This window comes from Falco peregrinus, chromosome 17 (genome assembly GCF_023634155.1).
Source record: "Falco peregrinus isolate bFalPer1 chromosome 17, bFalPer1.pri, whole genome shotgun sequence".
Lineage (NCBI taxonomy): Eukaryota > Metazoa > Chordata > Aves > Falconiformes > Falconidae > Falco > Falco peregrinus.
Window position 1 is genome coordinate 5,711,027 of NC_073737.1, and position 25,046 is coordinate 5,736,072.

General features: G+C 47.7%; 1 protein-coding gene across 1 annotated transcript; it reads left to right on the plus strand.

The window, feature by feature from the left end:
• Positions 1 to 2,124: 2,124 nt before the first annotated feature.
• On the plus strand, positions 2,125 to 23,326 carry GMCL1 (germ cell-less 1, spermatogenesis associated). The gene is made up of 14 exons (XM_055820157.1): positions 2,125 to 2,422; positions 3,792 to 3,915; positions 6,750 to 6,846; positions 7,633 to 7,730; positions 8,235 to 8,347; positions 9,039 to 9,104; positions 9,294 to 9,378; positions 9,837 to 9,927; positions 10,442 to 10,582; positions 14,588 to 14,657; positions 19,465 to 19,540; positions 20,419 to 20,564; positions 20,746 to 20,833; positions 21,941 to 23,326. The coding sequence occupies exons 1-14, from the start codon at positions 2,253 to 2,255 to the stop codon at positions 22,067 to 22,069; spliced, it is 1,494 nt and encodes a 497-aa protein (XP_055676132.1). The 5' UTR covers positions 2,125 to 2,252; the 3' UTR covers positions 22,070 to 23,326.
• Positions 23,327 to 25,046: the final 1,720 nt, after the last annotated feature.

Consider the following 25,046-nt stretch of genomic DNA (forward strand, 5'->3'; position numbering starts at 1 on the left):
GGCTCCCCACGGCGTATTCCTACACAGAGACTATAACATTAGTAAGTTACCAAGTCCATTCTCTACAAGATTGGTTCGTGATTGTGTATATAATTATAATATGGTTACACAACATCACACATGCTCAGGGGAGGGGTCTTCACCTGGGCAAGGGTTTTTTTTGCTCTAGGGGTGTGATTTTTAGTATTATAATGTGTGTAGTTCGGTTCAGGATACACGGACCTTGAGTCTTTTTGCCAAGTTGGCAATGCATCCTCAAAGTATCCTCTTTACCCGTTTCTTCAAAGCCTAATTGTTCCCGAGCATCCTTGCCCAAAGGATGGCTGTGCACTCTCCTGCTTGCAGCCTAAATTTGGCAGCTGAACCTATAGGAACCATACCTTGAACAAAACAATTGGGCTGTCCTAAATGTTATGAGTTATCCTCTGACACTGTAAATCCCCATCCAGCCACACTTTAAGAAACGCTGTGCAAAATCCCACGTGCATGCCGCGTCTGGGGGGTGGTCACCAGCGGGGGGTGGGGGGTGGGGGCAGAGCTGGGGGTGCATTCCCCCCTGCCACAATGACCTTGGTCCCGCTTTCAGCCAACTCCGGGTGGGCTGCGCTCCCCCAGCAGCCTGTCTCCTCCTGCGGCCGGTGCTGGGGGCTCCGACAGGGTGCTCCCCTGGCCCCGCTCTGTGTTCCCTGCCCTTCCCAAGGCTGCCTCGTGCTCCGAGTCCCTTCCTTCGCCGCTGTAACAGCTTTGGGGAGTCTGCTCAGCCTCAGCTTTGTGCCCAGGTGTGTTTAACCTATAGCTATAGTAGCAGAGGAATTTTACTAATGTGCTTAATTGTAAATGTTGCAGCTACTCTATCCGTGGCGTTGCCCAGCCATACAGCGCTGTGCTGGGTAGTTTAACTACTAGTAGGTAGGAGCTGGTCCAAAACCAAAGCATGAGCTGAGGGTGCTGGAAGGGGCCAGGAGAAGAGGTCGTAAAAAGGATAAGAGGAAGACGATGAAGGAGAGGATGAAGAAAGGATGAAGGTGTCCCAAACGACCGCCAGAGGACTCCTGACCCATTGGACCACACATGTAGTAAGTGCATAGGTATAGTTCGTTCTTGGAATTGTAATGAATGTGCTAATAGTTTCTCAGAAATGTCATTGATATGCACAGATCGGCCATTCGAAGACAAGTGAATGAAGTCAGGATGGACGCGGGCGGAACTTATCCCCCGTGCATCCGGCACCGAAAACAAAGCATGCCTGCTTCCCAGCGCTCCACACTGGGAATCGGAGGGGTTCGCCTCCGGTTTTTCAGTATCAGGTAACCACCAAGGCAGAGCGTGGTAACAGGGGGGTTCAGGCACCTCATCCCTTCCATAGCAAAAACCCCTCAAGCCAATCCCGAACAGATCGGAAGGCTCAGAAGGCGCAGGTCCTGCTGAGCCAGCAGCCTTCCCCTCACAACGCTTGGACATAACATAGATGTGTATATAGCGGTATCTATGCAGCGGTGTCTATAGTGGCACAGTGACACCTATACAGCAGTGTCTATACAGAGGTATCTATACAGCGGTATTTATATGGCAGTACCTATGCAGCGGTATCTATACAGTGGCATCTATACAGCTGTAGCTATACAGCAGGATCTATACAGAGGTATCTATACAGCGGCACAGCCCATACCTATACAGTGGCATCTATGCAGCAGCATCTATACAGCAGGATCTATAGGGGGGGATCTATACAGCGGGATTTATGCAGTGACATCTATAGAGGGGGATCTATACAGCGGGATCTATAGGGGGGATCTATACAGTGGGATCTATACAGGGGCATCTATACAGTGGTATTTATGCAGTGGCATCTATACGGTGGGATCTATGCGGGGGTATCTATACAGTGGCACAGCCCGTATCTATACAGCAGGATCTGTGCAGAGGCATCTATGCAGCAGTATCCATACAGCGGGATCTATGCAGTGGGATCTATACAGCAGGCTCTATACGGCGGCGCATCCCCGCACCGGCTCCCCCGCAGCACGTCGCGCTCCGCCCAGCTGCTGAGGGCGGGGCCGAGGGCGGGACCGGGGCGGGCGGGGGGGCGGGGCCGGGGCGGGCGGGGGGGCGGGGCCGGGGCGGCCGCGCAGGCGCAGAGGCGCGGGGCCCATGGCGGCCGTTGCCCCTCGCTGAGGCGCCGTCGGCCCCGCTGCGGCCCCGCTGCGCTCTGGGTGGCCTCATGAGGAGGCGGCGGCGGCGGCGGAGCGGCGATGGGCTCGCTGAGCAGCCGGATGCTGAGGCGGCGGCCGGGCCTCCCGCGCGGCGAGGGGGCGGCCGGGGACGGCGGCGACCGGGGAGGCAAGCGGAGGCGCGGCGGGGCCGAGGGCGACGGTGACAGTGACAGCGAGCGGGAGGAGCGGCTGCTCGACACCCCCTGCAGGTGGGGGGGGCGAGGGGCTGGGGGGGCCGGCAGGGCCGGGCTGGGGGGGGGGGGCGGGAAGGGGCTGAGGGGGCCGGCAGGGCCGGGCCTGGCCTGGGGGGGGCGGGAAGGGGCTGGGGGGGCCGGCAGAGCCGGGCCTGGCCTGGAGGGGCGGGAAGGGGCTGAGGGGGCCGGCAGAGCCGGGCCTGGCCTGGGGGGGGCGGGAAGGGGCTGAGGGGGCCGGCAGGGCCGGGCCTGGCCTGGGGGGGCGGGAAGGGGCTGGGGGGGCCGGCAGAGCCGGGCCTGGCCTGGGGGGGCGGGAAGGGGCTGAGGGGGCCGGCAGAGCCGGGCCTGGCCTGGGGGGGCGGGAAGGGGCTGAGGGGGCCGGCAGAGCCGGGCCTGGCCTGGGGGGGCGGGAAGGGGCTGAGGGGGCCGGCAGAGCCGGGCCTGGCCTGGGGGGGGCGGGAAGGGGCTGGGGGGGGCCGGCAGAGCCGGGCCTGGCCTGGGGGGGCGGGAAGGGGCTGAGGGGGCCGGCAGAGCCGGGCCTGGCCTGGGGGGGCGGGAAGGGGCTGGGGGGGCCGGCAGGGCCGGGCTGTGGGGGGGGGCGGGAAGGGGCTGAGGGGGCCGGCAGAGCCGGGCCTGGCCTGGGGGGGCGGGAAGGGGCTGAGGGGGCCGGCAGAGCCGGGCCTGGCCTGGGGGGGGCGGGAAGGGGCTGAGGGGGCCGGCAGAGCCGGGCCTGGCCTGGGGGGGCGGGAAGGGGCTGGGGGGGCCGGCAGGGCCGGGCTGTGGGGGGGGCGGGAAGGGGCTGAGGGGGCCGGCAGAGCCGGGCCTGGCCTGGGGGGTCGGCAGGGGGTTCCGGCGGGGCCGGGCCGGGGCCTGGGGGTGGCCGGCGGGGCCTGGCTGCGGGGGTGGGAGGGGGCCGGGGGAGGGCCGGCAGGACCGGGCCTGGGCTGGAGTGGCCAAGCGCGGCCTTCGGGCGCTGGTGGTGCAGGGGGGAGGCGGGGGTGGCCGGTTCGTGGGGGCCCGGGGGGGGAGAGGGGCTAGCGGCGGTGGGGGGAGGGGGCATGGGGGCAGCGGGGGGGGAATGACATGGGAGCGGGGGGGACCGGCATGGGGGTAGCAGGGGGGGCTGGCATGGGGGTGGCGGGGGGGGGGACCGTGGAGCCATCGGGAGGGCGGCAGCGGGGAGGGGGCCAGTGGTGCAGTGGGGGGTGGGCAAGGGGGGCAGCGGGGGGGCGGCATTTGGGAAAGGGCCATGGTGGCAGTGGGGGGTGGCAACGGGGGGAGGGGGCCATGGGGGCAGCCCCCCCTGACGGGCAGAGCACCCTCCGCCGGGTACCGTGCACCCCACAGCCTGAAGGGCCGCGTCTCCGCTTGCCTTTTGCTCCAGGAAGAAGCTGAAAAGCACTTCCAAGTACATCTACCAGACCCTGTTCCTGAACGGGGAGAACAGCGACATCAAAATCTGCGCCCTGGGCGAGGAGTGGAACCTGCACAAGGTCTATCTGTGTCAGGTCAGCGCCTCCTTCCTGCCCTGCCTATTTTTAAATGTAAAAATACCCAGTAAATGTTACATGTGACTTAAGATTTTTTTTTATTTTATTTTTTATTTTTTCCTCCTTACGTTTTAGACTTCTCCCTCCTCCTGTGGAGGCAGACAAACAGCTTCTGTTACGCTTTCGCTAGTTGTTAGGAAGCATAGCTTCATGTGCGGGAAGTTCCTTCACTTCTGTCTCTTGCTATTTAATTTCTTTTTAATCTCCCTGTCTTTAACTTTGGCACATCCTTTGTGAAAACAGTCCTGGAAATTGTCTTTTTGATGTCCTGAGAACACCACCTCGTTGGCTAAACGACCACCCGAGGGCCCCCTGACATGTTAGCGTTGTCGCGGAGCAAAGCAAGGGCCTCAGAGCGGGTCCGTGCGGCACCCACCAGCCTGGAGCCATTTCACCCTCCTTTGGGATGCTGGAGGGAAGTTGCCAGAGCTGGGTCACATGCTTGTTACACCACGTTCTTGCTGCTGGGTGAGGAGGGTGTGCTCAGGAACTGAAAAGGAATAAATCACAGAGTATGCCTGCAGGAAAGATGCTTTTCCTGCAAGGATTTTGTTTTGGGCTCACGTCCAGGTGAAGTTCTGTGTGGTACTGCTTGTGTCCCCGGGCTGGAGAGGTGCTGCTGTCCACCCCACCTGGCCTGGGGAGAAGCTGCGCCTTTCTCTTGGAGTGTCTAATTCAGTTGTGCTGTTAACTTTAAAATGTTAACAACAAAAAAAAGGGGGGGGGGGGGGGGTGTCTGGAATTGCTCGGAAGTGGTTTCTTTGAAGCGAGCAGAGAAAGTAATGCCAGGTGCCGTCCCCGAAAAGGCTGTGGAATGAAAAGGAATGTCCCCTTCGTTAGCTGTGGTCCCGCAGAGCAGCGTTACTGTTAGGAGGGGAAGGTGGTGCTGGGAGGTGCTCAGCAGGCGCAACGCAGCTGCTCGGGTGTAACAAACGATGGCAAAAATGAATTCTAAGAGGTGCTTCGTTGTCGCCATCATGTTGACGCCGTGAGGGCAGTGGTGGTACGGTGACTGTTGGCCGCAGCGAGGGAAATTTGTTGCTTGTAGGAAAAAGCCTTTTATTTTACGTGCATTAGACCTTTTTAAAGAGCATAAAATGAGGGCAGGGAAGTAATTTGTGTATAGGGAAGACTTCTGACCAGTGGCAGCCACCTCTGGGTGGCACAGCGGGTGCGTTTGACCGGGGAGGACAGCTGGTGGGCACAGCTTTAATGGTCTGCTGGCTTTTTTTGACCCTATATACCAACGACAGTCAAAGTTACCTTGAGCAGCATAAGCAGGGTGGGCGTGCTGCCGGTTCGCCTTCGGCTATGGTTGGCGATGGTGTTTTTAGTCATCCTTGTGATTCTGTTGTTGCTACGTCTCAAGATTGTGAAGCTACTCCTTAAAACTTTTATTTTTATATATATATATATGTAAAAAAACCCGGAATATTAAATCACTTCTGTGGATGCTTCTTAACAGGCTTTGAACATCGTGCTTTTGATCAGTGGAGGCTTTTTTACACAAGTGATGCTCTTGTGAGGTGGAGCGGTGCGGTTATATTAACCGTTCTCCTCAGTCAGGTTTCTGTTTCAGTTCGTGCTCTGTCGCTGGAGTTATGTTACTATAGGTAAAATGTTTCTTGGAGGTTAAAAATAACTCTCCCTGTAGATTACTCTTAATGAAATTACGACTCCTCCTCTGCCTTGTTGAGTGGACCATCTCAGTCTGGATGTTCCCGTTCCCCGAGTCTCTCCAGTTCCTGCATTTAGTTGGATAAATGATGGCGAGGTGCCGCTAAGGCAGGTCGGAGGAGCAGAGGATTTCCTTTTCCTGATGCTGTTGACTAAAATAAGCTCTCGTGAAAAGGAGGAGTTGCTCGACATGGCAAAGCTTAGGTAGCCTGGTGAGGACTGGTAAGATGGATGAGGTCCAGGTTTTGAGAGCACAGTGCGTTGTATGCCATCGTGGTTAAGGGATAGAAATAAGGTATAGAAATACTTCTGTAATCACATCAAACCAAAACTGGATTTTGTTATTTGCTGCCCTGAGTTGAAATGCTGAGTTAAGAGGTCAGGGGATGTGGTGCTGTACAAATAGAATTTATTTTTTTTGATCTCTCAGGTAAACTTCAGTGGGTGATAGCATCTCATAATGGGCACATCTGCTGCTGAGAAGGAAAATCATGAATCCTAGTAGAGCAGTGTATTTCACTCCATTTGGATGGAAACCTATCAAATTCTAGTTTTATATGCCTTACACTTTATTATAAAAGGTATATTTACGTAAATGGTGTATGTGTATGTGTCCTTGGTATGAGACTACAACCTTGTACATTAATTTGTATGTCTTGCATGCTTCTTTCTTTGCCTTTTTTTTTTTTTCTTTCCACCTCCCTCCTTCCCCCAATACCCAAACTGGCGTTCCCTAATGCCTGCAGGATTTGTTGTCTGCTGGTAACATTAAGGACTTAGTTCTTGGACTAATTATATCCCCATTGGTGGTGTGGTTTGTAGGAAAAGAGCTTATATGGCTTTTCTGGCCTTTTAAAGCTCTTTACTTACTCTGATTACAGGCGTGTAGTCCAAATTTTCTGTGTGCGTTTTCACTTCCAGAGATAGAGCAAATACAATTAGCCCTTTTGCAAGTGTGTCAGAATGTTTTAGCTTGTGAAAAGTTCCCTTAATACATTTTGTTCTGCATAAAGGTAAATATTAACGATTTTTTGTGCCATGTACTGCTTTTGCCAGTTTCAATGTGGATGAAATCTCTTACTCGAGTCCTTTTTCTCTCCTCTTCCCTCATATAGTCAGGCTACTTTTCCAGTATGTTCAGCGGATCTTGGAAAGAATCTAGCATGAACATCATAGAGTTGGAGATTCCTGACCAAAATATTGATGTGGAAGGTAAGTGGGAGCCTTTTAACAAAACTCTGAAGGTAAGGGTTAAGTTGAACCTGACAAAAAATAACTGAAATTTTAAATTTTTTTTAATTTAAGAATAATTTTGAAACTGGTCTATAAGACACTTGAGAGAATGAGTTCTGTGCTCGTTCAGTTCCGAGCTTAACTGGGGTCACCAGTGGAGCCGCATCCATTTTTCCACGCCTGGGCTGGGAAGCGCAGCTGGAACGCAGCCGCGTGTCCCTGTTGTTTCGGCATCGGGGCTCTTGAGCTCGGGGTGCACAACTCCTGTGGAGACCCGGGTGTTGGTGGGAATCTCATCCTCCTTTCTCTGGGCTTGAGGCGCAACCAGTAGAGCGTGCACAGGGCTCCGGCGGAGCATTTGCTGCCACTCCAGGCAGCGCAGCGCAAGGGAGCAGTGTTCTTCAGAAGAATTGCAGAGGAGCTTGTAAAGCCGTAGTAACAGCTCAACGTTACACTAGTGGTTGATTGCAGAGGCGGCTTGTGGCACTTTTTTACCTAGTTTTACTGCTCTCTGCCTTGCTCCACGGCGTGATTCAGTGGCTGGTTTAAGACAAATATTTTGTTTAAATGATGCACAGGGCTCTATTTTATTGGGTAACGCCGTGTTTTGTCTCTTCTGTTCATGCCTGTGCTTGGGCTGGTAAATCCCAGCTTTTTACCCAGGGCAAATAAGATTGTGGAGAATGCGTGCGCTGACGTGACTTGGTTATATTTCAGGCTTCTTATCTATCCGTGTCCCATCTTTGACACTTGGACTCTTTTCAGCTCTACAGGTGGCTTTTGGCTCACTCTATAGGGACGACGTCTTGATAAAACCCGGGCGAGTAGTTGCACTTTTAGCAGCAGCCTGCATGCTGCAGCTTGTAAGTACTAAATATGCAGTGGTTTTGTGCTTTCTTTTCAGATAAAGATAACAGTTCATAAGACTGTTGCACACGTGTGTTGTTTCACCCAGGGAAATGAAACATCTTTTCAAACTAAGTGGGGGAGGAAAAAGCCCAAACATAATGCAGCGGTTTTATTTAAAAATAGTATGACTAAGATTCTGTTATAATATGAAGTGCCACTTTGAGAATCGTATCCAGCAGCAAATTAAAATATGTTTTAACAGCTCATTTGTTCTACCCTGAAGGTATTCATTAAGCTTTTCTTTCACACGGTGTATTCTTAGGGAAAACCTATTTTTGTGAGGAATGTTGGGTTTGATTTTTTTTTTTTATATATATATCATTTAGCATAGGTCACTGGAGCATGTGTGACTCTTAATTGTTCAGGCGTGAAAATTGGTATGATTTTTGTATTTGATACTTCTGTTGGAAAATTAAAAGTTGGGATATTTATGAGTTTGTTTTTTTTCCTCCCCGTAGGATGGTTTAATCCAGCAGTGTGGTGAAACAATGAAGGAAACCATTAATGCAAAAACTGTGTGTAGTTACTATAATTCGGCGGGGACATACGGGTTAGACTCTGTGAAGAAAAAGTAAGAATTATCTTCTCCAAGCTGCTTTGTACATTGCTAATTAAAAGTGCCCAAATTAATTATTTATTTTTTAAAAAAGCTATCTAACCGGGGCTCTGCTTGTCCTGTTTAGTTTTCAAGTTTCTACTATGATCAATTACCTTAAAATTGGTGTAGATTAGGGTAGATTGATTGGCTGGTGCTGTGATGAATTACTGTCTTTGCTAATATACTTTAGTAATTACATTCTTCAGTGTGACAGTGAAATAATACTTGTGATCATTGACTGGTTTATTGCAAAGCTGCTTTAATATTCAGAACGTAAGCTTAACATTATCTTAATTAGGAGGGATAATTACGCGTTTCGGAGCAGAATGCTGAGGTTAATGCTGACTGCTTCCTTCTGCTGTGAATTAGTGTGTTCTCAGGGCTTTTTGTGGCATTAGTAGTACTTAGAGTTTAGCTTTCACTGTACCCCGAGAGAAGCTAAATGCAAATTTGAGAGTTTCATAAAACTTCGGAAGATCTCATGGTAAGCTTCATGATTTTGAAATAACTTTCTCCTATTTTTACGTGTTCATGTCTTGGGTTAAAGCAATATTTTAAAATCGCGTGGTTCATAATCAGGCTTTGTGAGCCTGAGCAACTGTTGCAGGGACATTGACAGATTTAAGAAAAAAATTAAGGTACTAATTCCTTGCTTTTAATCTAGGTGCCTTGAATGGCTCTTGAATAACCTGATGACTCACCAGAGCGTCGAACTCTTCAAAGAACTCAGGTATTCTGGCTTCAGCTGACTTCCATTGACAAAGTACAGTTTCTTCCGAAGTAGAGAGCCCACTACAAGTAATTTTCTGGGCTGTGGGTGGTTGCTTGTTACCTAGCTTGCTTTCTTCGTTTGGTCTGTACTGTCTCATAGATCTCTTATGATTAGGGTTTTTTCTTTTTTTTTTTTTTTCTCCCCCAGCATAAACCTCATGAAAGAGCTAATTAGCTCTTCTAACCTGCTGGTAATGCAAGTGGAAATGGATGTGTATACTGCTCTCAAAAAGGTACTTGGCGGAGGGGCTGGCTGGGGCTGATGAAGCTGAACTCCTGAGTAGTAGTCTATAGCTACAAAAGAATTATTTTCTCCAAGCTGCTTTGTACCTTGCTAATTAAACGTGCCCAAATTAATTTTTTAATTTTTTTAAGCTATCTGACCGGGGCTCTGCTTGTCCTATTTAGTTTTCAAGTTTCTGCTATGATCAATTACCTTAAAATTGGTGTAGATTATGGTGGATTGATTGGCTGGTGCTGTGAATGAATTAATTACTAAAGTATATTAGCACAGTGTAGCACATTGTGAGTAGCACAATGAGAATTTCAGCCTTTTTGGTATTTACTGGAAGTAACAGAGTATCAGAGCCTTTGTAGGAATTAATGCCCTATGAGAATGTCCCTTTAATAATCCATGTATTACTTGAAAACGTCTTCAATTGACTCATTAGAGTTTGTTTATTTTACCTAGTGGATGTTCCTTCAGCTAGTGCCTTCTTGGAATGGGTCTTTGAAACAGCTCTTAACCGAAGCTGATGCCTGGTTTGCCAGGCGTAGGAAAGGTAGGATTAATCGGCACGGCCTGGGATTGGGGAACGTGCGGGTTCGGGGTCAAACAGGACGGTCTCCCTCCACTTCCAAACTTTCTCCCATCTCCTCTGGGAAGGTTTGCCTCTGCCAGTGGTCCCTGGCATCGGATTCTCACGAGTGATCGCTGTCTCACTGTTTTGTCCACGTATTTTCAAGTGAGCTCATAGCTCTTTCACTGCTTTGTCCGCGTGTTTTCAAGTGAGCAGATGTGGTCGCTGGTTTTGCTTTGTTGCTTTTGCTATTGTTCTGTCAGGGTGAGCTTTTGTTGCCTCCTCACTAGAAGGCACTAGTGTGATTCAAAAGGGGAGAAGTTTGTTCTGACAGTTCTGCTGAAAGGATTTGAATATAAGTGCTTAACTGTAGCGGCAGAAGGTGATTTGCCTGTCCAGAATAACTTTTCTCTGATGAATAATTAGAATTCAGCCTCAAATAGGGTCTGGAAAATGTTTAGAAAAACAGATTATAAGACAGTGCTCCATCTTGCAGATTTTGGTGATGGCATCGCGTTCCTGGAGTCAGAACAGGGGAATGCGTTCCTGCCGGTCTTCTCGCACTTGAGATTACAGTATATCATCAGTGACCTGGCATCAGCCAGAATTGTTGAGAAGGATTCCCTAATACCCCCAGGTGAGTGAGTGCTTGGCCGATGGAGTTCCGTGTGCCTTTCCCAGCCTGTCCTACCCTAGAGAAATTGGGAAGGTCTAAGTGTGTTTATTGGTCTTAACGCTCACGCGTTTATCTCTAGCATCTGAACTGTGGCTGACGATTTAGCAGAAGTTGAGTATTAAATGTACATGCGTACAAGTCTCAGGAGGCACACACGTAGGTGTGTGAAGCATTTTGTTGATCAGTTTATCAAAATACTCTAATCAATACGTGGCACATTAGTGGTGTTTAAGTGACCCCCGAGCCACAGACATGTAAAAAAACCTTTGCCTTTTTGAAAGCACAAAACTTGCTGGGACTGAACCCTCTTTTAGCCGTTATCTTTCTAAAAAGAGCTGGTAGGTTGTGATAGGATGTGGAACAATACCTGAACATGAAAACCAAAAGCACAAGATGCTGTGAACTCTTCTCCCATCTCTGAAGTGTTTTTTACTAACAGATACTTAGGATAATTTGGAGGAGATCCCATATTTCAATATTCTGCTCTTGTCCTTTTATTTGCAAGTTGTGCTCCTCATAACACTGCTTGGACTTCTCATGCTCTGCCTTTGAGTTTGGCTCCTGGTGTCTTTGCTCCATATTCCACTCTGTTTGATGTTCCCTTACCAGAGTTAAATCTTAGCACTGAGTTTTGCATCTTAACTCTCTTGACAGGTTTGGGGTTTTTTTTCCTAGCTCTCATGTACGCTGCTTTGGTATTTTTTTTTACATCTGTCTGCACTGTAACTATCCATTCATCAGTGCCTCTTTGATGTCCATTTATAGGTGTGATTGCCAAACGTCAATTAAGATGGCTTTTATTGAGCTATTTATCACCTTTATTTGTAACTTCTTGAAATCTGTGTTCTTTGTCATCTCTCTATACTTGTAGCCTTGGGGGTCGCTTTGGACTCTTGCCATGTTTAACCCGTTTTTGAGTGATGCTGTTGTCTTCCTGTAAAATTACTTATTTCATCTCACTGGCTTTTCCCTTCATGCTGCCATAGATGTCAGCGCGATGATATAATGCCACGACAGACTCAGTGGGATATTTCCTTTGACGTTTACTAGCTTGGTCAAATTACTAGATGCTCTTAAAACACTTCCCTTGCCGTTGAGGTGCTGTCGCGAGCATCGCTTCGGTTTGCCTTTCTTGTGCTGCCGTGTCCTGTCTCTGCCAGCAAGAATGGTTTAGTTGCTCTTCGTAGCTGAGTACCTGGATAACCCTGAGCCCCTGCTCCTCACGCTTCGATGTGTTTGAAGGAGGCGGCTCTCGGCAGCGGGATCACGCCTGCCTGTGGTGGAGGGTGCTGTGGGGAAGGGGTAGGGTCCTTTCCTCCCTGGAAATGTGTCAGTTGAGTGGAAGTGAACGGTTGCTGCTGCCTGAATGTGCTGGCTTTGCCTGCTCCCAGTTCTGCTTTAAACGAACACCTTAATAGATGGAGAAGAGACTCAGAGTGTCTAATTTACGGGTGTTCTTGGAACAGCAGGTGGAGACAGTGCCCTGCAGGCCGTCTGGGCTGTCATGTCCAGCAGATGGGGCAGTTTTTGACATCAAGCAAGTGAAAACATTTTATATTAAGCATAAAAATCCCGGAAGAACAGAACTGATCTTTGATACGTGGTATTTTACATGCTTAAGTGATATGTAAAGTAAATATAATCCATCTTTCTACAGATCAGTACTGGTACAGGTTACATTCAAAGTGCAAAGGTATTTTCATTCTGTAATAAAAAATAACTTTGGGTGAGTGACCTCTTAGGTCATTAAAGTGATATGGGAGAACTATGGGTTATTTCCTTGTGAGGTGCCTTTTGTCAGCGTGTGAATAAGACGTTGCAAACCAGAACTCCTCCAGTACTACACTTGATTCCCTTCTGTTAACATTGCTGCTGTTACCACGTGCCAGCGTTGCAATGGGCAGCTTTGTCTTCGTGTTCTTCAGTGGATAAATTCCGTGTCTCTGCTCAAACCCAGAAGCCTCCTATCTGTGTGCGTCAGAGGAAGAGTATTTCTTAAGTTGTTACAACATCATTTGCAACTCTGAGGCTGCTTTGCTTGTGCTTGTTGACAAAGAATGTGTAATTTTCACACTGCTCACAAGGTATTAGCAAAATGTTGACTCTTTTGTAGCTGAACAGTGCGTACATGGGCTGTGATAAATGCTGAAATAGGCTTGGTCGCTTTGTAGTCACTCAGGGGAAAAGGGCATGGGGTTAGTGCAGGGAGACTCTGATGTTTACGCTCTACCACTGGTTATTAATTTTAAAAATGCAAAAAACACCCTTGAATTCCAAGAGAAGTAGGAAAGTGGGGAGAGAGGAGCATGTTGTGGAGACCTCTGTGTGGAATGAAGTGCTGTTAGTTTAATGCTGGGTGGCCCTTGCAGCCTGCGGGTACCAGTTTGTAGCCAAAAGCTGCCTTAAGATCAGGAACTTTTGCTCGTTATTTAAAAGGAGGCTTAGGTAAATATTGGTGTTGGCACTTGCGAACGGGTCGTGGGCTGTCAGCGGTCAATGTTTGAGGTGATTGCATCGTGCCTGAGAGAATCAACAGAGGTGGAAATGGCTGGTAGTTTGTATTATTGTGTGAGCCCTTTAGATTATGCTAGATGAAATGGATTTCAACGAGGAAGAGAAGGAAGTAAAGGTGAATAGTTGAAAGAAATGGTGTAATATTTTTTTTTAATACCCTGTATGTGCATAGGACCTACAGGAGAAAACTGAAATACTGTGTTAGGAGCTCACAGCAGGGCATCTGTTCTTGTTTGCCTAGAAAAGACTTAAGCAAAGTGTTCATTATTCTGTTTTACTCGGTAACTTCTGAACATTTCCTAAGCAGTATTTTTCCCTCTTAATGTTTACCAATTAACAGAAGAGCTATGGGTGAAATAGGACTTATGAAATGGGTACATACATGTACAAAACCAGAGAAGATGCTCTGTGTCTTGATTTATTTTTTTTTTTACCTCCCATCTAGCACATCCGTTCCCTGTTCCTTACTGTGCAATTTTCCTTGATTCATTTTTATACTTTCTGTTGTACTTCAGTTAATTCCCAGTTTAGTCCTATCACAGCCTGAGTCTTAACTCTGGAGTTAGTAGAGCAAGGGATGGTTTTAATTTTTGTGTCTGGGATCCTAAGGAGAACTCAGCTGCATGACTTCACTGCTACTCCCTTTCTGTCGAGTTCGTTACCTGCCTGGTTGGTTTGCGTGGTGACGGTGGTGCTCACTGCTCTTACCGTCCCAGCCCATTCCTCCACGGAGTTTGCTCTCACAAGTGACCTTGCATTCTTGCCCCTGTTTGTTATCTTGCCAAGGAAGAACTTACATACTGTGCTTTCGGGTGCCTGTGATCCCTCCTGTGCAGCAGAAGCCAGGAGGTTTTGCCCTGCTTTCTCTCTTCGTTACACCTGTTAATTTAATACAGCCGATAACATCTTTATGGCATCCTTGGAGGAAGGCATGATTGATGTTTATTCCTAGCGGGGGACAATTTCTGTTTGTTTTTACCATATCCGTGTTCAGTCACTGTTTCCTTTATCCTTTGTGTTTTCTTCTTGTTTAACTCGTGTGGAATTCTGTTGGGGATTCAGGAAACGGCATCTTCTCCCAAGAGCTTGTTAACAAGCCCCTCTGCTTACCAGAGCTTTGCACAATGAGAAGATGTGTTGAGTTGCATCACTTCTGGCAATGGTGAATGCTTGATAAGATGAATGTAGTCCTGAGTTACTGAGTGTTAGTTGTTGATTTTTATCTTTAAAACTTCTTCTTAGTTTTAACTTCTGTATTTGAGGGCTGGAGATGAGTAACAAGAGCACATTACCAGGTGATGGGTTTGCATAGGCCATCCAGTTCACAAGTGTAACATTATTTTGATGTAATTTTATTTCGATATTTCAAATGTTTATGAACGACCCCCTTCCCAGCTCCAAAGACAACATCAAGTTTGTTGTTTTGTTGTTTTGTGTTTTTTTTAATTGTAGAATGGCTGCTCTCTGTTTACCAACAGCAGTGGTTTGCCATGCTCAGAGCAGAACAAGACAATGATATTGGGTAGGTATATTACAGGCTTTCCTTTTTCTTTGTTACATTAGAACCCTTCCTCTCCTATAAATTCTGACCTGATTTAACTGTTGGAGTGTACGTTACGAGCAGCAGGGGCGGGGGGGGGAGCGTTCCTCAGTGGTTTTACACCCTGTTGTTGCCGGTGGAGCAGTGTCCCCCTGGGTGGGCTGGTCTGTCCTTTGAACAGCAGGACTCCAGAACTAATGTACGGTGTGACCAGAGGTAAATGCTGGGGGGGGATCATTCTGTCTTTTATGTCGGCTAATGCTCCTCACTGGTACTTGGCCTTGAAATATGTGTTGAGGCTGTGAAAGTAACGACTAGCCTTCCGTGTAGGGATGGCGTTTGGAAGAGCGCTGCAGACGGGAACCCGTGCTGTCGCGCTGCCGCCCCGCGCTGGGTGGGCAGGAGGCTGTCCTGCCATGCCGCTGGGGTGGTGTAGGAGGCAATCTGTTGTTTTCTTGTTTATGCAGGGATAACTCCGTGCTAACCTTTGTTCCTGCCTCTCCCAGGCACCGAGCGAGGGCCCGCGCCCGGCAGGACTTGGCATCCCGTGACCTGTTTGCCTCGTTCCCTTCTCACTTCGCTTTCCCCCACCCCGTGTCCATGTTTGCTAGCACTCTCCACCGCCAGCACCTCCGGCTTTTCCCAGGCAGTGCATCCTTCTCCACCAAGACCCTGTCCTTTCCATAACCCCCCTGGTTTATATCCTAACTTTTCTCCTTCCTAGACTGCCCGCTGCGCTGTGTTGGCATTGCTGGCGAGGAAATTCCGTGGCAGCTACCAGCATTCATGTGTTGTTCCTGTGACCTTCCAAAGATTTGCATGTGGCTGTGCTTCGTGCTACGCCCTGACTGGTGTCTGCGTGTGACATTTCTTGAACCTGTGCCTAACAGGGGCTGGCATTGGTGGTGGCTGGCCCAGCAAGGCATGTTGATTTAACGTATGTTAACGTGGATGCATGTGATCACAAGCTGGTTCCCTCCCTTCTGCTGCTTGCATTGAGCCAGATCCCGTGATCTCTTTTCAAAATACCAAAACTATGGCAAAATGCAGCTGGGGGAGTTGTTCCTGCCGTTTTCTTCTCTCCTAGTTCCTTAGTGTGCTGTGTGGAGAATGAATGTCAGGTCAGGAAGCTGCAAAATGTTTGTTACCTTTCAAAAAACCAATAAACCAATTTCTTTATTTTCTTCCATCAGTTCTGTTAGCCCAGCAATTTGCCTGTTCTGAAGACGAGCATGTTCAGTTGCAATGGTAGGCTTCGCTCATTAATTGCAATCCGAAAAGTGTAAGAACCACTGTCCTGACTTGCACTAAAGGCCATGCAGTCCGTGGCAGCGTTCAGCGGCAAAGCTACAAATCTCCCACCTTCCTTTAAAGTGAAGTGCCAGTCTTGTCTCGATGTGCTCCTCTGGCAGTGAGTAGTTAAGGATTTTCCAGGTGGAGGTTTTGGCTGGATCGTTGCTGAACGACCAGCCACCAGTGGACCTGTTCTTACATACATAAAGTTCTGTCTTGAAACAGCTTATGCTTCAGCCCCAGCCCTCTGGCAGTGGCTTCCGTGGCTTAATTGCAGATTATATAGGGGATATTTCCCTAATGACTTCCTTTTGATGTGATCGTGTAATGGTGGGGGGCGGGGGGGAAAAAATCCCCAAAACTCCCAACTTTTCCTTTAAGAATAGTCAAGACCTTTAACAAGTGGTTCTCTTTGTTGGTAGCAGTGCTTTAGAAAATGGCAGCGGTGAAGTACGTCATGGTGAAGCTCATCGTTTCAGCTCCTAAAATTACCGTGGTGTGGTCATGGCTTGTTTCTGATATTGTTGTTTTCTTGGGAAGACTCTTCTTGGTAATGCTGCCGCTGGTAATGTGTCTCGCAGTAGAGCATCGTACGTCGCGCGCCGCTTTCTAGCGCGTGTGGGTACCACAGTTAATATGGAAGCGGGCATTAACACATCATCGGAATCCTGACACGAGATAAGGCGGTGTATTTGCCTGGTTTTGACATCTTTTGTTAGCTTGCTGTAATGCAGTGAGAGTGCTTTAATTGCCAGTCGTGCTTGGGAAAAAATAAGCTCCCGCACACAACTGAAGTGAAGGTGATGGGGATCACACCAGCTTTTGCAAAGGGCAACTTTCATGTTCAGCAAGATGATTTCAGTGACTCTGGAATGAGCAGAGTGTTTTGCCGTGTTTTTCTTGTCTAGTTTTTTTTCTTTGGCAGTATGGAATTTTTTTTTAAGACAACTAAAACTGAAAATCTCAGGCAGAGGAAGTTTAACTGAACAACAGGCTTCTGTTTGCCCACACGTCGTGTCCTGGCGTTCATTGCCATGGGCTTACATTAATGGCGAGTGGGTGAGATGCGGCGTTTCCTCTCTGTACGTCTTGGCTCCTGACCGTAGTAGTTCACAAACTTAATGATTCGAGGTGGCATCCAGGTTACTGTTTGCTTAACAGTCAATAATGGACTAATTGGCTTTGAACATGGTGTTCTCTGGATTGGGGAGGGGGGGGAGATGGGGGGATGCTTCCCTGTAGTTACGTGCAGCTCAGCTGTAACGTCACTAGCCCGTAGCACGCGACCTCTGAGAAGGTAAATACTATTTGATGTCCTGAGATCAAGTCTCTGCCTCCTGGCGAGCCGTGGTGCCACCCTGCAGCGAGGTGCTTGCGGTTCCTAACTTGTGTCGCAGGAGGGAAGACGTGCAACTCTGTTCCTGTGTATTAAAGTGAACGTTTTGGGCGTCTGACCAACCTCTAGCTGAAAGAAAAGAACTGAAGTTTTGTAAGATCATTCTTTTATCCCGATCTGCTGCCCTTCCTCTTACTGCGCTTCCCACCTGTATCGGTATCTTAAGGCATTTTTTTCCCCGTGGAGATAAGGATGCAAACTTCAAGTGGAGCGAAACATGAAGTCTGACTCCCAGGGAGCTGAAGGCAGCTGCTGTTTTCATATCCTGCCTGGTGCCCAGCGTAATCGCACCTGCTTATTCTAGAAATAATGGAAATTCCAGCATGGAAACCACCTTGCTTTGAAATGCGTGATGTGGTTTGCTCTTTTGGTAACTTTAGAGGGGAGAGGAAATGTTTTTCTTCTGCTTCATCATTTGCATTTAGAAGGACCAAACGTTTTATTCACTTTTCAGAATTTGAGGATTTTTTTAGTGTCATACTGGAGTTTGTGACTCGTAGCTGCTCAAGGTTTACTTGTCGTGCTCAAGTGGATCTTGAGCTTGAAGAAGAAAAAAAACTTGGGTTTGGTTTTTTTTTTGTTTTTTTTTAAATTAAACATTTGTTCTGTGGCAGATGCAAGGACAGATCTTTCGAGTCCATGAGTGGAATTGTTTCTACTCGATTAGCCACTTTGGCAGCGCTCAGGAGCGAAATAGAATAACTTGACTGTTCGCTAAGCGTATGGGAGGCAGTGCAAGTGGTTAAAGCTGGGAGTTTTGCATCTTCTGAGGCTGCTGGAGGAATTTGGAGGGGGGAATACTAATGTCTGTCTGAACATTATGTACTGATGTTTGTGAAATTTGTCGCTAATGAAACAGAAACAAATCTTTTATCACCAGTACTGAATTTAGGTCAGCTACATAACCAGTTCAGCTAGGAGATGTGGAAAAAGCGCATGGGGAGGTTCTTGGATGAATTTGGTTAACATGATTAGCTTATTTGCTTAACTTCTGCATGAAATACTTCATCTTCCAGGGTTGTTTTTTACAGAAACAGGGGAGAAAAGACCACAGGCTGAGTTTGTTGGTAAAATCTGTAGCTGTAGCAGCGAGTTGCGGCGGTGTGCGTGCGGTGGGAGGAGGACAGATGCTGTTTCATATGGTTCGGAGTATATTGTCTGTGTGATATTGCGGGTTTATAAATTAACTTGCGTGTGGAGGTTGGGATTTATATTATTCACTTTGTTTGATATTACAGGCTCATAATTTAACTTGCATGTGGAGGTTGGGATTTATATTATTCACTGGGATTTGTAATACTCACTTGGAGCGTTTGTCCTCAGCGGAACTGGGAGACTTTCTGGCAGCAGTTGCTTATTTGGTTAATGATGTAATCGTGTCTAAAGCCCAGTGAGTAACTTACCTCTGGAAAACTGGGACTGATTTGCCTTCTGCTGGCTCCGCAAGATTTTTCTACGTGTTGAAGCGCCAGTGGAAACTGTTGGGTGAAACAAGTTCACGTTGGTATAGGGTGACACGATCAAGAGGCTTGTGGTGCTTTGTGATCGCTGTGGGTGGACTTTTTTTTTTTTTTTTTTTAGACAAGTTGTGTAACCAGCAACTTGAGAAATCCTTTGCCGCGTCTCTGCGGGCGCTTCTGCGTAGCACGCCTGCTCTGCAGAGCCCTGCTGCTGTCCTTAGCAGTAGCACTCCTTCGTGGTTGTGCCTACTAAGTTGGAATATAGTGCATTGACAAAGGACGTGGTGGGTTGGGTTGGGTTTTGGCTTTCTTGGGTTTTTTTTAGGAGGATTGGAGAATGCATTCAATCGCCCCAGCTGTTATTTTCGTAGCTGGAAAAATTCTTTTACAGAAGTCCTACCTAACTGAGGTGTCACAACCTGGTTTACATGGCAGTTTGGTGGAGTAGTGGGATGTTGTTGGGATGGTTCGGGTTGGAAGGGACCCTGGGAGGTCACCTAGCCTAACCTCTGCGCAAAGACGGGTCAGTTGTGTGGTCGGGCCAGCTTACTCGGGTCCATTCATCTTTCCCACATTAAAGCACCGTACAAAGCTGTTCAGGTGTCCTGAAAAAAGCAATTTTATTTTTTTTTTTTTTTAGGCCTCAAGAAATAAATAAAGAGGAATTTGAAGGAAGCAGCATGAGGTGTGGTCGGAAACTCGCAAAGGACGGTGATGTAAGTACAGCAGGCGGCGAACCGCGTAGCTGACATGTCTTAGGCATGTTAGGTATTTGCAAAACATGTAGGTCTTAATTGTCAAACTGCATCGAAAAGATGTAATGGAGATGGTACGTTAAATTGTTTTGTTCTCCCTAGAAGGATGAAAACGCTCGCTGTCTTTGTGATGAATCAGGAATTAGTGTTTTTAATTGTGCTCCTGCCCTGCATGCAAGTCCATGTTTGGAAAAAATTTTTAGCGTGTGAAAAGGGGGAATGTAGCCACGACTGGTTGTTTGAGACTTGTAAAATGCATGCACTGAAAATACAGCTCTGGTGTAGCTGCTGATGTCTTTTTAACTGGAAAAGGAAGCTTTTAGATAAAGTGTGTAATAGTCACAGCCACAACCCCTCTGTGTACCACATACGTATATGCATCTTTAGGTAACAGGTGGTGTGAAACACAAGAAACGTGATTTTTTTCCAACTGAAGTCACTTAATCTAAGGATTTGGTGCTCCTTGGAGCACCGTAAGCATGAATGGAACCTGTAGTTAAGTGCTGCTCAGAAATACAGCACCGGTTAGCAGAATGCAGACCTGTGTTAGATCCGCTTGTGTTAAATGTAGTTTTGTATGTTCGGCAGGCAGCTGATGCGAGGCTCGTCCCTCGTCACCTGTCTGCGGGGGTCAGCTGCTGGAGTGAGTGGTTGCCTGCCAAGATGTCTTCTGTTTCAAACAGGTGTTGGCAAGGATCCTTGAATCCACCACACGCCTCTGCAGCTGAGAATCCCGTTCCCAAGTTTGATTTGTTGGAGACGTGGTGCTTATCGGTTGTGTTGTAGCCATTACTCAGATGGTTTGGTTTGGTGTGTTTTGTGGGTTTTTTGTTCTTCAGTACTGCTGGCGGTGGACTGGCTTCAACTTTGGCTTTGACCTTCTTGTTACTTACACAAATCGTTACATCATTTTCAAGCGGAACACGCTGGTTCAGCCGTGCAGTGGATCTGTCAGCCTGCAGCCTCGGAGGAACGTAGCCTTCAGGTAGACAGTACCCAATGCAGCACCTTATCGCAACTAAATCTTTCCCTCCCTGCTTCCATTAATTTTATTACCACCAAGTTAGTTACGTTTGCAAATGTTCTGTCTCCTTGGGAGAAACACTTTGTGCTGGAAAACCTGAGTTAAGGGAGACTGAGTAATTTAGCTGTTGTTCTATCCCTAGGTTACGTCTGGCCTCTTTTGATAGCAGTGGGAAAATTATTTGTAGCAGAACGACGGGATATCAGATCCTAACCCTTGAGAAGGACCAGGTATGTTTGTGGATTCTTGAGCTGTTGAACTTGAATTGTGGAGTCCAAGGCATGGAAAAAAATGCTGAGAAGTCGGCGGTGCTTTTGAAGAGGAGTTGTTCTTCTTGTTGTCACTGCTTATGTGGAATTTCAGTCTTCCACTACCTCAAAAAAGAACACTTAAGCTAATTTGTAAAGTGTAACTACCTTGAGCAGGATAGCGTGGATTTCATTAGTGTTGATAACAGCGGAATTAGTTCCTGTGGTGCTGCTGAAGCCGCCTGCGCTGGCGCGGTGCTGTGCTGGATGCCTCCGTGCCTTCCCAGCCGTCCTGCACGGCTGAGCGATGTGTCCCTGAGACTCCTGCTTATTTAGAGGCAAATTTGGAGTTTGTTTGAAGACTCCCTGGCATTGTAAGGTGGAGAGTTGAAAGAATGTCTGCATATTGTTCAAGGGTGGTATTTATTATTCTGTTAAAAAAAATAAAGAAAAGCCTTGGAGAGGAGCAGAGTTTTCTTTAGAGAGCGTGCCCTTTAACACCCGCCTGTGACAGCAGAATTTAGTAAGGAATGGGAAAGGCTTGATCATCATTTCTTAAGTGCTAATTGGCAGTGCTGCGTCGTCGTTGAGCACGTAGGAAGCTTTTCCCTGTGAACACCATCCTTGCTGTAGGATAGTTTCAGCTTTGCTACCCCAAAACCTGTCCCTGGAGTAAAACTGAGAAGGTCCTGCCAACAAACTGATTTGCTTTAGAGTGTGGACTGTTACGGATTGCCTGGTTCATTCAGTCCAAAACTGATAGTGGCAGAAAAGTCTCCCTTTATTTCCAAAGTACTTTATTTACGGAAAGTAAAGGTTGCTCAGGATTTTCTTAGGGTTGTGTTGTCTTTGATGGTTCTGTTATCTTTTATTTTGACTGGGTCAAAGGGTTATAAGCACTTTGAGAATGTCTTACCAGTGTTTAATATTACAAAACATCTACTTAAGGTGAGGGTGAGTTACTCTGGGGGGGCAGGGGCTATCTTCTGCTTTTTCATACATAATATTTAAATTCCTAGAATGCCTGATAGCGGCAATCCCGTGTGCTTTCTGGCGTAGTTCCCCCTAACGGCATTGCTTGCTTTGCAGGAGCAGGTGGTGATGAATTTGGACGGCAGGCTGCTCATCTTCCCGCTCTACATCTGCTGCAACTTCTTGTACACCTCGCCGGAGAAGAAGGCCGACAGTGAGGCGCCGCCTGATAATTCAGAAGCCTGACACCTCGTCGGCAGAACGCAGTAGCACTTCTCAAACTCTGCGCCTGCTTTAAGTTCAACGCCCTGCTGACGCACAGAGCTTTGGCAACGACAAAGGCCTTACACTGTAGCAAGTACACATGGCCTTAGTATACTCCTATGCATATCTGAAGAGAAGGTCAGAAGTTACACAGGCCAAAACTAGTTATCCCATCTTTTTTTTTTTTTATTATTATTATTTCTGGTCTACATCTTCAGACAGTAGCCATTCTGTGTCTGAGAAACGTTACGTTTTTGTTTTTCCGGGCAAAAACTGAGCCAAACTGAAACTAGGGAATTTGCGTGAGTGACATCTTACGACTTTACCTGCCAGATCCAGAGCACACGTTGCAGGATGTGTGGGTTTTGTTAATGTGTTTTTGGCGTTTGTTTTTTTTTAATGACTGATCTGTAAACACCAGATCCATATTCTGCTTGTCTTTGTGGTCCTTTTCCATTAAGGCCAAATACAACGGCCTGTCAATGTCACCCATCAACTTGTGTTACTTATTTAACTGTACAGGCTTCCAAACCTGCTTGTGTTTACGCCTTTGTTACATCTCATACTCATCCATTTCTTTCTTGTTCTGGGGCTTTTTCTAACATTGCAGCAAATATTTCTCTGTATGGGTTTTAGCATGTGAATTTGCTAATAAGGATGCTCAAAAGTGACTTATTTTTTTCCACGTACTGGAAATACTCTCATGTTCTAACCATCATCTGAGTCTGCAGCAGCAGCAGCTCTCAGCCGGGACTCTGCTGAATGCTTACTATGCTCACATGAACCAAAAACCAGGTTTTAAACATTGCTTTTTTGTGACTTGTTTTAAGTGTTATATTGGGAATATATCCCATTTTAGCTCAGGAACTTGTGACCTTTGAGTGCCTTTTGAGTTGTACGTGTTAACACAAACTTCCCATCAGTTAAGCAAGGTCACAGGATCCAGAGGAAGAGCTGGGAACAAGGGATTCCTTTTCAGTTGGGTTGACAAATGAGTCGAGCGTAAGACATACGCTGCATTCGTTCTTTGTATGTGTTGGGTTTTACGTTTGTCTATTGCAATTTTGAATTCTTACAGCAGGATTTTTGGACTCAACATGGGAATTTTGCCTCTTTAATAGCCTATTTTTTTAACGTTGTCAGAAATGTATAAAACCATTTGTACTTTATAACAAGGATAACGTGCTGGGCAAGATGGAAAAAAACGTGGCAACTTGTCAATAAATGATCTCAAGCGGATTACTCCCCAGCATCTATTCTTCTCTGCTGTGAATAGCTTTTCCTATGGGATTCAGCCCGTGGATGCACCTCGGTGTAATCTTGCCTTGTGCCTTACTTCTTTGGAAGCAGAAAGCAGAAATACTTCAAGGTGTTCATCTACTACAGCATCAAGCTTTGTAATTAGATACTGCAATAAGCAGTTTTTCTTCTTTTAACTTGAAGTACCAAGTTTTAAAAAGTATCATGGATTCAGTGCAGTAGGGGCTGGTTAACAGCAGGAGGGGATGGGTACATAAAAGTAGATTTATTTTTAATTTTATATAATGCCAGGGTTGAAATCTAAGCTTTGGTGGTGGGTTGAACTGCCAGAGGGCAACTGCTTTCTGCTCTGCCCTCGTACCCCACTGGCTCCCAGGGCCACCCGCTGCCCCAGCTTGCTGTGGGCAAGCCATTGCCCAGGGCACATGCAGCGCTGGCCCGTGCACCCCTGCCCTTGCTGCTGGGGTACCGCCACCCCGCAGTGGGACGGAGCCAGCGCTGACATGAAACTCATCTCGGGATGTGCTTCCAGCCCTCAGCCGTCTTCCCCATGGTCCGGGGGGGGCCCGGTCCTACCCCTGCCCTCCCCCACCCACCCCCGGTTGCGGAGGGACTGTCAGTGCCAAGAAACAAATCCCCTCCCAGTCCATCCTTCTTCCCAGTAGACGGGATCGGGAATTTGGGATGGGACAGTGGTGCGGGTGCCCTTCCCATGGGATTGCTAAGGGCTGGCTCAGGGCAGGAGTGAGACGAGCACAGAAACCGAAACACATCACGCCTTATCCTGGCAAATGGGTGGTTGGGGTTGGGTTGGGTTTTTTCTTTTTTTTCTTTTTTTTTCTTTTTTTTTTTCTTTTATTTGTCACTGACTAGGAACAGCAATTGTGGCGGAGGGGAGCTGAGAAGTACAACACCACACTCAGGAAAACGGTATGAAAAGTACAAAAATAATGAAGCCTATATATAATTGCAGTCAATTGCTAAAAATAAATATTGTAAACACGCAATAACAGTATCAGGTGCATCTACAGTCACTCGTTTCTGCCAGCAGCCGAACAGTCTTTGGCTTTATTAACTCCCCCAGCCCTGCACGCGCCAGCACCCACGTTGAGATGCATTTTCTTTGCTCCAGGACCCGTCAGGGATGTCACAAGGTAAATGATCTGACTCTTTCTTACCCCAAATTATCTCCTGACCAGGAATTGCCTCTTTTGCCTTCAGTGACTGCTTTTCTGTCGGCTGTCAAAAGGTTATTCTCGCCTTTCACCTTTACCTCCCATTTATTTTGTTGCTGGCTTGCACCTTGTCACGCCTGGGGTGGTGGCTTGTGGGTTTTGTCACTGTTTCACACCCATCCCCACTCTCCTCACCTGCGCTGGACCTTTTCACCCCCTTATCTGGAGCGCTTGGATTGCCTGATAAGAGCTGGCACAGCACCGAGGCACCGAGCGGTCGGGGTCAAACTCCCTCCGAGCCGCTGCCAGGTCGGAGCTGCGTGCTCCTTGTACACCCTGGGTGGCTGATGCTTCTCCCTACGTGGCCTTTCATTCCCGAGAAGGGAAGAGGCAAATTCCTCTGGCAAGGCTCGGTAATTTGCTGCTTGTGTGTATATATATGTGTAGCTAGACATATATCTAAAAGCAGCAACAATAAAATCCTGTGCAAAGAAAGTACCAAGGGGGAGAGCATCGCCGGGGAG

Coding starts and splice junctions, on each gene's coding strand:
- GMCL1 (XM_055820157.1), top strand. CDS start 2,253: ATGGGCTCGCTGAGCAGCCGGATGCTGAGGCGGCGGCCGGGCCTCCCG. Junction 9,928..10,441: donor GTTTGCCAGGCGTAGGAAAG/GTAGGATTAATC, acceptor TCCATCTTGCAG/ATTTTGGTGATGGCATCGCG. Junction 10,583..14,587: donor GGATTCCCTAATACCCCCAG/GTGAGTGAGTGC, acceptor TTTTAATTGTAG/AATGGCTGCTCTCTGTTTAC.